The sequence below is a fragment of the Eptatretus burgeri genome, chromosome 6, assembly GCF_056783735.1.
Source record: "Eptatretus burgeri isolate ZD-2024b chromosome 6, Ebu_testis_v1, whole genome shotgun sequence".
Classification (NCBI taxonomy): domain Eukaryota; kingdom Metazoa; phylum Chordata; class Myxini; order Myxiniformes; family Myxinidae; genus Eptatretus; species Eptatretus burgeri.
The window spans coordinates 9549417-9563644 of NC_140966.1; the positions used below are offsets into that span (position 1 = coordinate 9549417).

The 14228-nt window shown below is 43.9% G+C and overlaps 1 protein-coding gene across 5 annotated transcripts in view; it reads left to right on the plus strand.

Annotated features, from left to right (window-relative positions):
- LOC147024223 (partitioning defective 3 homolog) overlaps positions 1-14228 on the plus strand; it is a 206709-nt gene that overhangs the window by 20864 nt on the left and 171617 nt on the right. For all 5 annotated transcript variants that reach the window (XM_085883900.1, XM_085883899.1, XM_085883898.1 and 2 more), the window contains 5 exons: positions 2778-2974; positions 4893-5021; positions 5185-5273; positions 7715-7798; positions 10602-10727. In XM_085883900.1, coding sequence (XP_085740026.1) covers positions 2778-2974; positions 4893-5021; positions 5185-5273; positions 7715-7798; positions 10602-10727 — 625 coding nt within the window. The remainder of the gene's footprint in view (positions 1-2777; positions 2975-4892; positions 5022-5184; positions 5274-7714; positions 7799-10601; positions 10728-14228) is intronic.

The window sequence follows — 14228 nt, forward strand, 5'->3', positions numbered from 1 at the left end:
GGCGTAAAACATGTGCCAAATCACTATGCGGATCATACGGATGATCCGCTGTGGCGACCCCTAACGGGAGCAGCCGAAAGAAGAAGAAGAAGATATATATATATTGTTGCGGTTTTCGCGCCCGCCGGCGTGCGAACGGCCACGTAACTCGAATCGCGGCACGTCGCCCACCGGACGGACAATCCAGTCGTGACCCTCTCGGACTAACGCCGGGAACCAGTCACGGGTGGACCTTTTGGTCTCACCGCGATCGAGCCAATCAGCCCCCGCGTGGGATAGGGTTGCTCGCCAAATTCGACCTACCTAAGTACCCACGCGGAGGGTAGACCGGGCGATCGCACCTCGCCGCAGGTCGACTTCGGACACGGGCCACTTAAGCGACCCGTTCCGTACTATCAGAATAACCGAGCGGTGTTATCGTCGACCTCGACGGTTCGATTAATTATCGGGCGTACTCAGCCCACTACCAACCCTTTACGTGAAGCAAGATGAGGGTTCAATGGGGGAAAAGACGAAGCGAAGCGGGAGAACAGTTCAACAATAAAGCACGTTTATTCGCGGCACACGGGAAGCACACAAATACAATTCCACCAAATGCACACAAAAAAAAGAAAACACAATTCCATTTACACAAAAAGCAAATATAAAAGTGAAAACACAGTGCAGAGCTAATACCGACTACCGAGCACACGGCAACACTTATACAATTCTACTTCACAGACGGCGCCGACAACACATACCCAAAACCAAGGAAAGAATACCCTCAAGAATGAGGCGGGCCTGAGGCCGAGATCGGGTCGCGCCTACCCGTCTGGTGATGAGACGCGGAGCGGCGATGGCGCCGCAACCCGCGGGCCTCGTGGACGGTGTCTGGTAGGGGGTGGGAACGGGGCCCCCTTGGTCGCACTATCTCAGCGCGGGGGGAAACAGGAGGGGGTTGCTGATGCTCGGGGTATAGAGGATCTTTATTATCCCTGGTGTGCGTCTCCACCTCGGCCAGGTCGCGCTGCCGGCCTTCCTCGGGCGTGCAGCTCCCGGCACCGTCGCGAGCACCCCCTCGTCTGCCTTCGCCGCTGCCGCCTCTCCGCCTCTGGACTCTTCACCCTGGACTCTTCTTTGGGCTCTCCTCGTTCGACTCTCTTCAGCTTCTCCAGCTACTGCAGGCTTCGGGCTCCAGACTTCCACACTCTTCTCTCTCCGCTGACTGACAAACACCGTCCTTTTATCCCCCCCGTAGCTTCGCCTTTGACCCCCTCCCTTTGACCTTTCACCTCGCTCCCCATTGGCCCGAGAAAAAGTGGGCGTGAAGGCTTTTTGATCCACAAATTTGCATATATCGATCGTTCTGGAGGCGGGGCCAAATCGCCCCTCGCTCACCGATTGGACGGCAAAAAGTGGGCGTGTGTCGTTTTTGATCCGTTTTTGAAGCACAAAATCCGTGATTTTGTACACGCTGTTCAACGTGCGCCCTGCACGAGTCCAACACCGGTACCCACAGCGGGGCAAGAACGGTGGCGATGCTACGGTTGCGAGGTGTGACGTGAAGGTCGTGGCGGTTGTGGTGAAGCGGTGTTGTGGTTGGTGGTTGATGTTGTGGTTGTGGTGATGGCGATTGGTCCAAAATAAAGATAGTAAAAGAAAAACGGCTATCCTGAAGAGTCGCAGCTCGCATAAATGACATGTATTCCCACTAGACAACGGGTTCGGGCCTAACTACACATGTACTTACCGAGATACCTCACCTAAGGGACCTGAATGGTGGTTTGCGAATCTGGTAACCACAACAATATATATATACACACATCTATCTATCTATCTGGGCGTATAATGTGATACCTGTCGTCCGTCCGTCCGTCCGTCCATCCGTTCCTGTCCGCACTGTAACTCCCAAAGTTTTCAACTTTCACGTTTCATATTTGGTACATAGGAACAGACTGTGGAGAAGGTGTGTGGCGACATACGTTCATCATCTAAAGTGGTTTCCATGGCAACCAGGATGCTGTTTTCCATCCATTCCTGTCCGCACTCTAACTCTCAAAGTTTTCAACTTTCACGTTTCATATTTGGTACAGACTGTGGAGACTGTGTGTTCGTCGTACGTTCGTTCGTCCACACTTGGAGGACATACGTTTGTCATCTAAAGTGGTTGCTGTTTTCCACGTAGTAGCACAATTCTGTATATACCTTCTTGTTCGGGCGTATATTGTGCTCACTTGCACTCTTGTTACTGATTACAAATACATATATTGCTTTAAAATTATTTGGATCAGACTTCACTGCAATGCTTTATAAAAAATATTAATTATTAGACTCGTCTTTTAAAAACGATAAATGTATAAACAGGCGAGCATTGGGTTGCTTTGACACCAACTGTCTGGTTTATATTTTATTTTATTATATTGACGGAAACTGATGGGCGTGAAAATGTTAAAGTTTTTGGTGCAAGTTATTTCCTTTCTCATCTTTTTATCTACCACACTTTTTTACTGATGACAACATACAAATACATATATTGCTTTAATATTACTGGTATTAGAGTGCCTTTTATTTAATGCAGAACTCCAATGTGAGGAACGTTTGATAACGACCAGTCCAGGAATTGAATACAATCTCTCCGTCGCTGCACTCCGCACAAAGCTGCCGACTTTCACTGTTGGGAGAAGTCGATTTAAAAATAGTTCATCCTTTATTTATGGATGAAGTCTCAAGTTTGTTTGAGTGCTTCAATATTTTGAGGCATAAAGCAAACTTTAATCAACCTGCATCTTCTGTTGCAGCCACTCCTTTGCATGTACGTCGAAGCAGTGACCCAGCATTAGCGCTTGCTTTCCCAGTCTTGCCTTCCACGACCCCAATTGGGAACACAAGTTGGGCACGAGGAACAAGTATCCCCCCAAAGCAGCCGATGCCTCAGAATCATGATCTTGGCAACAAGGAACCGGTATCTACATCTGCAAATCGGATCCCTTTCCAGGTAACTAACCCTGGATCAAAAGTGATATTTTAATTTAACACATTGGATACAGATCATTTGCAACTGAACTGTTCATGTCCCACATTTCACTTTATATTTTTATCCCCCGCCACGTGGCGGAAGGGGGATATTGTTGTTGTCGTCCGTCCGTCCGTCCGGGTGTCAACATTTATAGCTGTGAGTGCGATAACTCATAAACTGTTTGCCATATCGATTTGAAATTTGGGTCACACATGTCGTTGTACCACCTGAAAAGGAAGAACCCTATTGATTTTGGGCGTGGCCGGATCCAAGATGGCCGACTGGGGCGGCCATCTTGAAAAAAATGTTTTTTGTAATAAATGGAAAACCGCTTATCTGATTTTAATTATTTTTGGTTACTACATTCCTCACCCCTGGGCAACTTTTTCGAGATGATGACCAAATGGTGTCTTGTTTCCAATTCACCTCCCTCATTATCTGGAATATGTATGACCTTTTTCATTCAATGGTGGGGGATTCCCCATCTCTGATGGTATATTTCTTAATGTGCTCTGTGCCTTTTCTGTACCTCAGCATCTTGTTGCAGCATTCTCATCCATTGTTAAATTTGCCAGTCTGTCACGTGTCCTGTGCCATGTTGCCTGCGTTCCCCCTACCCTCCCGCGTGCCCCCACCCCTCCTCCGTGCCGGGTTGCCCGCGTGCCCTCAACCCGCCAACATGCCACCAACCCGCCCACGTGTCCCCAACCCTCCCTCCATGCCGGCTATTCCCGTGTTTCCCCTGCACTTCTGCATGCCAGGTTTCCTGCGTGTCCTCCACCATCTTTCTCAGGAGCAGTCCTCGCAATAGAAGCAAGCAGGAAGGTCTTGTGTAGCATTCCTGGAGAAACTACTCGGAGTGATTCAAGTGAATTTTAAATTCATGCAGATTCAGATTATTTTTGAAGAAGCCAGATTTACACACTCAAGCTGTTCATTTAGATTTAAAAAATGACTTTTTGTGTGCCATTTTGAGTTTTAGAGCCTCAACTTTGTCGTGTGGCGATGTATTTGCAAACCTCACAAATGTGTGTTGTTGCCACGGAGTATTTTCTTCATGTCTCACAAAGTACTTTGGCCACGATCTGGAATATCACTGTGTAAACTAAAGACTGTTCAGGAGTTGTCATCGCATTTCAATATCGGTTTTGATACCAAACACAAAGCAAGGTTTGCAGTGCCAAAAGTATCTGTGTACGTTGTGGTTAAAATCAGCGAGAAGGATAAAGGTTGAGTGTAATATTCCTCTTCTGCCTCTGCCTTTCAAACAAAAAAAAAGAAAACATTAAATTAAAATGGGGTGGGCCACGTGTGGGAGGGGGGAGGTGGGGGTATTGCTTTTGAGGCATGTAGTGTAGGAGGAATTGATGAGTTCACTGCAGGAATGCGAAGGATGGAAGATGCCACAGATTTGCTGCGCAAATTAATAAGCCTTCCGAATATACAGTAACCCAATTTTTTGTTTTTGTTAGTTTGAACTTTTATGGTGTTGGGAACCTCTCACTGTAACCCTTTTTATGATGTTGGTCTTCATTTTGGGATTACTAAAAGTTAAAGTTTGGTTGAGGAAATAATATAGGACGTACTTGAAGGGGTGAGCATGAGCCTGTTTTCAAATCAACAACATTGTGATTTTTAAAAACGACTCGTTCATGTAGCATGTTTAATGTTCTCAAGACGGGGAAGATGAATTTGCATGAGATGTCTGAGCTCTCGCTTGTTCGCTTAACAAAGACTTACGATTTGTGCTTTCATCAGCACGGGTGTTGTGAGGACATAATGTGGTGGTATGTTCGATGAAGGGATCAATATGTTTTGCTCATTGTGCTTAAATAAATTTGTTGAATGCTTGTGATAAATGGAGGGTCACACAAGCTGTTATTTTTTTGTTCAACAGGAATTTAACTCGGAAATCTCAAATGGCATTGCATTGAGGCAGGAGCATTTCAGTCGGGAGGGACCACGTGCCTCGCTTGGTACAACCCACCCTTTGGTCGAAAGCTGGCTCGAACGACAGGAACGTGAGGTCTGATCACCATTTGGCTCTTTGTTTTATGTTTACAATGGTTAATAGGCCTGTATGTTAATTGATTTTGGTTCTGATAACAGTTGCACCCTCCACGCCCCCCCCCACTCCCCAAAAGACGCCTCCCCCATCTACTCCGATTGACGATATACCTTGTGCACAGGCGGAGGAGATGGAAGCAACACATCATCATGGACAATGGAGTGACGTTCACGGATCGGATGACCTAACTTCACCTGCTGTATCCCAAAGGTTTGAGCCTGCACATTAACCATGTCGAATGTTAGCTGTAGTTCATTTCTAGGCTACGGAACCCACATTTCATTGGTTGCTTACCACCATTGGTCGTTTGACTGTTATAGGTGGTGTAACTTCTGTTTTATTACCAATCCTGGCGACTTAGAGAAAACATCACGAAGCACACTCACTCTCACACCATTGCCGTGCTTTGGTTTGTGGGAGTATTGACCATGACGGTATTTGAAGTTGCAGTTAATGCAGAAATCAGAACCACAAGTGTAAATTGGAGTATTTTGTATGACTACAGCAACTTTTTCTCCATCTTCCTCATTTCTGTTTTCTTTGTCTTTTTGTATAATAAAGCAAAAGTTTATGTATTAGTGTGGTTTTAGGCTAGCCTTCACTTTTGGGTGGAGGTTAGAAAGTTGTCGATGTAGAACTTTCGATGGCTGGTGGATCAGCTCAGTTCCTGGTGCCTCACAGAATCATCACTAAATTTGCAATGGTTTTTCCCATGTACACCGGTCCACTCAAAAGGGTAAATCCACAATGGTTTCTCATGTACACCGGTCCACTCAAAAGGGTAAATCCACAATGGTTTCTCATGTACACCGGTCCACTCAAAAGGGGGAAATCCCTGTTTGATGACACCTCCATTATTAACTGTTGTGTGTCTACAATATCTTGTCGATCTAGTATTACAGGATCTTCATGTCATTTCCTGTTTGATGACCATTCATCTTTAAATTTTGCTTCATTCCCATATGCTGGTCTGATTATTACAATTAACAGTGTGCGAGAAACAACACAAGGCTTGTAATCGGAGGTAATCGTACACTCGGATGCAAACAATGACTCGTCTCGGCTCAAAAACCGTGCTTGGCCAAAATGAAACTCCGTGATGACTAAATCGGAACACAATAGGTTACCCGTGATTGGTCGAAACACGTGATAGTAGAACCCGCGGTATTTGAGGGTTTACTGTATTGTAGATAGACTTTAAGACGTGTGGGAAGATCGTCATAATTCAGGAAATTTATTGTCATTTCTATCGGTTTCTGGTTGCAGAATTGTCTAGTAATTGTGAGTCGGTTGGAGAGGGAGGTTCTTCCATGACAGTTGTTGGTCTGATTGTGTACAAGTTGTACTCGAGAGAAATGGGAGAAAAGAAGAGCCATTCACAAGATGCATAATTGCTGCGTACAGTGACATGTCAGCATTCTCCGTCTTTCATTTGTATTTATCTTTTAAATGAATGCCAGTTTGGACGACACCAGCAAGTTTGGATTTGAAACGTTTGCACCTTCGGCAGAAAATTTAAAATTATAAAAGGCTAAAAATGTGTTTTATATTTATATTTCATTTTCGGCAAGTATTCCATCGGCAGATCTGTAAACCAAGTTATAAAATAACTATGGCCTTAGTGCTTATGTGTAACTTTCTCTTGAGGATTGAATATTGAGATTAGTTTTCTGAATGTAGGTTTGTTCCCCTTAGTTCTTTGCTCAGGTGTCTTTTACTGAATAAATTTGATAATATCTCTTCGGCTTCCCAAAGAAGTGCGCACCCATGCCCCTGCAACAGTCCCTGTACCCTTCCGCGTATGCGCCCATTGGTGCGTGCGTGCTAGTGAACCCACCCACTTGTGCGTGAGTGCCCATGTGCCAATCTGGCTGAGTGTATGCCACCCCGCCCCCCCACCCCCCCCCCCCCAGGCTAGCTCATGCCCACTGTACCGAGTGCGAGCAAGTGTGGAATCGCCCAGTTGTCTGTGTTCTGCTGCATTCTGTTACAAGGATGGATCATCACCATCCCATGATATCCTGTTTTCATATTTCTAATCCTTTTTAGCTCGCATGTTCGAAGAACAGAGAGCTATAGCGATACCCCCGGCGTCAGCGTGAGCGTGAAAATGTTAAAGTTTTTGCTGCAAGTTATTTCCTTTCTAAGGTTTTTATCCACCACACTATTTTTTACTGATTACAATATACAAATACATATATTGCTTTAAAATTATTTGGATCAGACTTCACTGCAATGCTTTATAAAAAATCTTCTTAGACTAGTCTTTTAAAAACGATAAATGTATAAACAGGCGAGCATTGGGTGGCTTTGACACCAACTCTCTGGTTATTCTTGCTGTGTGTCCAATACAGGTGCATGCTTTTCCCCTTTGTTAGCTTTTTATTTGTTCTCACATATCCTTTGTTTATTGTTCACTTATCCCCCTCTCTTATTTTGTCCTGGCATATTTCCCTCCTTATTATAGTGTCTATCTGTTCATTGCACAATCCCCATTCCCTTAACTACGAGTTCCCCTGTTGTTTCCTTATTTGAGTATAAGCATCTTGCATCTTACCTCTTTGTGACCAAATGTTATTTATTGAATGATTGAAAGGTGGTGATTTTTGTTTTTTCCTTCTCAAGCTTATGAGTGCTCTTGATTTCTGCAGTTCGGAGACGCAGGAAGTGGAAATTGTGAATGATGGACGACAATTGGGTATCCACGTGGTACCCTTCCTTGGACAAACTGGCTGGTATGCACCTGGCTTAATGATTTTGGCTTAAGATAATAAGGTGATCAAGTAGTTTTTTTTTCCAAGTTGATGTTTTTTTTTCTCTTCAATCGGTTATTGATTCACTTTGTATTCTTGTTGTTATTTCTTGTCTATATTTGTTATTGATTCAATTCCTTTCTTTGCAATAACATACTGTCGTGTCCAGAGGGTTTGCCCCTACCTGGACGGATGGCCAAACTGTTCTCCATTGGAGGCTTGCATCCGAGATTCTCAGAGATTATTGCGCGCGCGGGAAGGAAAGGGTGACAAAGGACTGAGGCACATGTGTTTATCTCGAACCCACAACAGATACACGGACACCAGCAAATTAAATAAATAATGATTTCATAAACAGAAAATCAAACCCTTATGATAGAAATAAATCAAGACGTAAGGTAACTTAAATCTAAATTCCTATTTGAGGTGCCTCCACACTCAGAAAAATGGACAACGGGGAAAGATGAAGCAATATAAAAATCCCTCCTTTATTCTGGCATTTGGCTTCAGGTCTCCAAGTGATCTTTTCTGAGCTTTGAGGTCGAGCCGCATCATCCTGACGGGAAACTGCCCAAAATGGCGCCAAGCCGCTCTTGTTGTGGGAAGCGTACGGGACGTAATTCGTGTGGTTGGTCCCTTCGTCAAGAGAGCCCACAAGCTGTCGTTAGAGGTCGATGCTGCTCCTCTGCAGGATGCCGGCCGCGCTCGCCCAGAATGGCACAACATGAGGCTTTGAGGGACGTCTCACACGATGCAGTTCAACAGTCGATGACTAGTGTCTTGCTCTGTCACGCGGGCAAATTCACAGAACGATACGAGAATTGTGTTGCTGTATTTCGTCGTGTCCAGACTTAGGCAGCCAGTGAGACACCCTCACTCGATTTTGTTCTCCTTTCAGAACACCGATCCTGTCTCAATCCTCCTGTCTTCACCAAACCTGACTCACTCGCTTCTGTCTCTTCTCTCTGGTCATGTTCCGACCACCGATTCTATCCCATACGCGCAACCTTTTTCTTTCCTCATTCAACGGGCGGCTTCCCCGTTCTCTTCTAGACGCGCTCTTCCTCCTCTTACTCTCTGATGTCACGCCCATGAATCATCCACTCCAGGGGCGTGGCCTGCTCGCTGTGCCCCTGGAAGCGTGGCTTTTTGCCTGCTTGGACGTGCAGCTCGATTGTTGTTGTTTTAAGGAGCGATTCCTTTTCATTGTCGTCATGAAATGCAAAAACTTCGGAAAAGGTCACTGGGGGAAATTATCCTTTATCCCCTACCTAATTAACACAGCACCACCCCCGTGTGGTGATACGTAGCACTTAAGCTCACAGTTTCCCTATTTAGTTTACATCGAGATGTCTCCTACACGTCCACAGACCAAGCAAATCTACACAATCCTATCTTTCCTCTGAAATTCCTCCATCTACCCCACAAATATAACAATACCCTCCTTAATCACAATGTTAATTGCGTATTGGGTTTGCTTCTTCAGTTGTTTCTATGTGCAACATGTATTTTGACACTTATTGTCACCATTTGACTGTTCTGTGGCATTCAATGCAATGTTAAAGATTTTTGCATGAGGCAATTATTTTCCATCACTGAACATCACACTTGCTCATTGCCGACATGTTCATCGCTTGTGCTAATTTGACCACTACAAGCATGCTCGGATGTGTTGCAAGTCTTGGATGCTGAACAGGATGACAAGCATGGATCCCTGCGTCACAGATGCCTCAAAATGGTGTTGACACTTAAACTGTGAGATTCAGAGAGTTTGTTTTCAGTACTTTGGGCGATTTGAAACTGATTGCATGGAAGCATCATGTGAATGTATCGGTCTTGATAATGTGAGAGTCATTATCATTTGGGACATCTACTTCTTGGCATATCTCTTGTTGATGCAGTGGCTTCATAACGTCTTCTGAGGTCATGAACAGTTCCTCCGCTCAAGTTTGAGTCTTTCAACATGTCTAATAGAAGACCTTTCTTGAATGTATCCAATGATGTGATTCCTCTCATTTGTCTGACAGGCATGGATGGCATTGCCATGGATTATTAAAGAATGTAAAATTGGTGTGTTTTTGGATGATACACACACTGATGTCTCGGAAAAACGTTCAAATTTGCGCAGAATGCTTTTTTTATGAATGCCACTGAATGCGGGGGGGGATCACAGAACTGTCGGAAAGCGTCTGTAAATTAAAGTATCTGAAAATAAGTGCAGCCTTGTTGTGCTAACTTCAGGTGGGGAAGTGCGGTTCGTTATTGGTGTGTGTGTGTGTGTGTGTGTGTGTGTGTGTGTGTGTGTGTGTGTGTGTGTGTGTGTGTGTGTGTGTGTGTGTGTGTGTGTGTGTGTGTGTGTGTGTGTGTGAGAGAGAGAGATCTCTCAATATCTTCTTTTTACGTATGGCAGCTTGGCTGCTGAGTAGCTATCATTTTGTTGGGGCATAGCTATGCCGCTGATACGGTGCCCCCATACCAGTGCACTTGTACTCATTTTGCCAACCTCAGAAGGATGCCAGGCTGAGTTGACCCCACCTGGTGTTAATTCATTGGCCAACGGGGCTCAAACTCAGGACCCTAAGATCCCAAGCCAGCCACCCTAACCGTTAAGCCAATTCCAGGCTTATATCTCAATGTAATTGCTAATAACTGTCTTAAGTGATGGTTTTTCTTACATTTGATGTTTGAGCGTCTATTTGTATGTATATTTTGCTCTTGGTTAATACAATTATTTTTTACATTTCTGAAAAACTACAATAAGCTTTGTTGCCTGTTTTGCCATCAGTATGCTTGGATTGCGAATCCGCACAGTGGAAGATGGTAGCAAGACACAGCAAGAGGGTTTTCTGCAGGAAAATGACTGCATCACCAGCATCAACAACACACCCTTGTGCCATCAATCATTTGAAGAGTGAGATTGTTTCATCGGTGTTTAAGAATATGATAATGAATCGATTTCTTCAGACTCAACACACGAGGCATATTAGTGTTTTGTGTTTTGTGATATATTGCTTTAAAAGACATATATTTTAAGGTATGAGGTGATGGATTGGTAAATGTATATAGTTGATTGCATTGTCTGAGAGATTTCAATAAAACACATATTCTGAAGGTGGTACATAATCATCAAACTGTCAGAACTGAACAATTGTGTTGCACATTGTTCAATGCATGTAACTAATATATCAGTTGTCGTTGTCTGACTGCTATATATATATATATATATATATATATATATATATATATATATATATATATATATATATATATATACACACACACACACACACACACACACACACACACACACACACACACACCCGGTCAAAAGTTTTAGAACACCCCCATTTTTCCAGTTTTTACTGAAATTTAAGAAGTTTAATGTTTCAATGTACTCTGAAATTAAAGCATAGGACAAATAAACAATTGCAGACAAATAAGAAATCATGGAATCGTTTTGTTAAACAGAATTCAATCAATTTTTGACTGATCAAAGTAGCCACCTTTTGCAGATATAACAGCCGAACATACTCGTGGCATTCTTTCTACAATGGAAATCAAATATTGTTCGGAAAGTTCTTCCCAACACTGTTGCAGAAGTTCCCACAAATGTGTTGTACTTGTAGGTTGCTTTGCTTTCATCCTTCTGTCCAGTTCATCCCAAACCAGCTTGATGGAGTTTAAGGCTGGAGACTGTGCTGGCCATTCCATGATTTGAAGCCTACCGTCTTGTTCTTTTCTTCTAAGGTAGTTCTGACGTAGCCTGGAGGTATGTTTTGGGTCGTTATCTTGCTGTAGGATGAATTTCTGACCAACTAGACGTAGACCAGAGGGTATTGCATGGCGCTGCAAAATGCTGTGGTCGCCCTTTTGGTTCAGGGTGCCAGTCAGTCTGTGCAAGTCGTCCACTCTGGATCCAGTAAAAGAGCCTCACATCATCACGCTTCCTCCTCCATGTTTGACAGTTGGTGTCACACACTGAGGAACCATCCTTTTGCCTACTCGACGGCGTAAAAAAACCCTGCGTGATGAACTGAATATTTCAAATTTTGATTCATTGGCCCAAAAGACCTTCTTCCAGTTTTCAGTCATCCACTGGCAGTGCTTCATGGCCCAGGCAAGCCTCTTTTTCTTATTTTGCCATATTAGTAATGGCTTTCTTACTGCTAATTGACCTGTCAAACCTGCAGCTCGAAGTCTTCTCTTCACAGTTGAAACTGAGACTTCCTTACTTTGACCAGTGTTAAGCTGTGCTTGAAGCTGCTGTCCTGTAAGCCACCTATCACACAAGTTGTTGACTCTCAGAAACTTGTCTTCTGATTGTATTCTGGCTTTGAGTCTGCCAGACCTCTTCCTGTCAGAGTTTCCTCCAGTTTCCAAGTGCCTTTTGATGGTGTAGGAAATTGTACTCACTGACACCTTGGCTTCCTTTGCAATTTCTCTAAAGGAAAGACCTACACTTTTAAGGGTTATAATGGTCTGTCTGTCTTCCTTTGTTAATTGTCTTTTTCTCGCCATTATGATAGCAATATACTACTTCCTGCAGTGCAATATTCTCCAAAATAATGCTTCAGAGGGTGGAGCAACACAGTCTGTTCCAACACTGCTTTTACACAGACAGAGGGTTTGTAACTAATCAACAAAAGTTGGGACACTTGTAGATTGTTTGCATCAACTTTCAAGACTTAATTTACTTCCATTGCTGCAGAACAGCTGCAGTTGCTAACCCATTAATTGTTCCCTGAAAAGGACCTTTTTTAACAACTCTGAAATTTACATTATTTTTCAGTTTTTGGTCACCTAAACTTTTTTTTTAACCTCTGGCAGTTTACCGCTAAGCTTTGTACCATTTCAGGTTATTCACTGGACTTTAACTGCTTAAATTTCAGTAAAAATTGGAAAAATGGGGGTGTTCTAAAACTTTTGACCAGTAGAGTATATATAATCATTTGTAGTTCTTTGACCCTTTTCTCCAATGGCCTCTTCTCAGATCACTAATTCTGATTCAGAACAGGTCACTCTACCTTGGAGATGTTGCTTCTACTCTCCCATCAATGCATGGAGGCCCTTAATGTCAGACATGACATCAGGGTCGTCTCTCTTGAGTCCAGACATATATTGAGCTTTCAATCATCTGGCATCCCACCTTCCTCTCCAAACTCTCCACCTGTGACATCCAAGGCTACTTTCACACATGGTTTACTGACTTCCTCTCCTGTTGTAGCCAACGTGTGGCTCTCAACGGAATCCTTTCATCTCCTCTCCCAGTTAAGGCTGTCATGCCCCAAAGCAGTGTTCCGGGTCCAGTCTTATTCCTAATCTTCATCAATGATCTCTCTGACTGGAAAATCCTTTATCTATTTGCTGCTGACTCCACCCTTTGCCATTACATCTCTCATCCTTCAGATGGGCTGGCAGCAGCCTCTTCCCTCTCTTTGGACCTTGACAAAATTACAAGCTTGTCAAACACTTGGAATATGTCTTTCATTATTGACAAATCTCACACTCTTGCTCTTTCTCTCTTTCTTTCTCTCTTTCTTTTTCTCTTTCTTTCTCTCTTTCTTTCTCTCTTTCTTTTTCTCTTTCTTTCTCTCTTTCTCTCTTTCTTTTTCTCTTTCTTTCTCTCTTTCTTTCTCTCTTTCTTTCTTTCTCTCTTTCTTTCTCTCTTTCTCTCTCTCTCTCTCTCTCTCTCTCTCTCTCTCTCTCTCTCTCTCTCTCTCTCTCTCTCTCTCTCTCTCTCTCTCTCTCTCTCTCTCTCTCTCTCTGGAAGAACCATATGGAAAACCCTCCCATCAACTTTCTTAACAATCCTCTTGAGGAAGTTCAGTCACTCAAACTCCTGGGTTTCTTTGTCAGCCATGATCTTTCTTGGGCAAGCCACATTTCAAAATTTGCCTGCAAAGCCAGATGCCAACTAGGCATCCTCCGTCGTGCATAGTCCTTCCTTGGCACACCTGAGCTTCTATCCATCGACAAGGCTTTCATTCGCAGCTCGATGGAGTCCTGCTCTCTCCTCTGGTCTGGCTCCCCTGCTTCACATCTTGCTCAGCTTGATGCCGTGGCAACAAAGGCTTTCAAGATCGTTGGAATCTCTCGTGATGAAGCTGAGTCAAGGGGCTTCTCACTTCGCCATTGCCGACATCTTGGTAGTCTCTGTCTTCTTCCGTCTAATTCTGGACTTTTGCACCCTCTGCCTTCTCCGTGCTTTATCCCCCCCAGATATCTGTGTGCCGCACCCGCTCCACCAGAAAAAAACCATCTCGTGAAACTGTCTAAATCCAGAACCACTGCTCACCCCTACTGATTTATTCCTCTTTTCTTCCTACCTGTGGAACCACTTTCCATACTCTCTTCGATCTTATTCTTCCCTCCAGGTCTTCAAGACAGCCGTTCACCATCATCTCAAGTCATC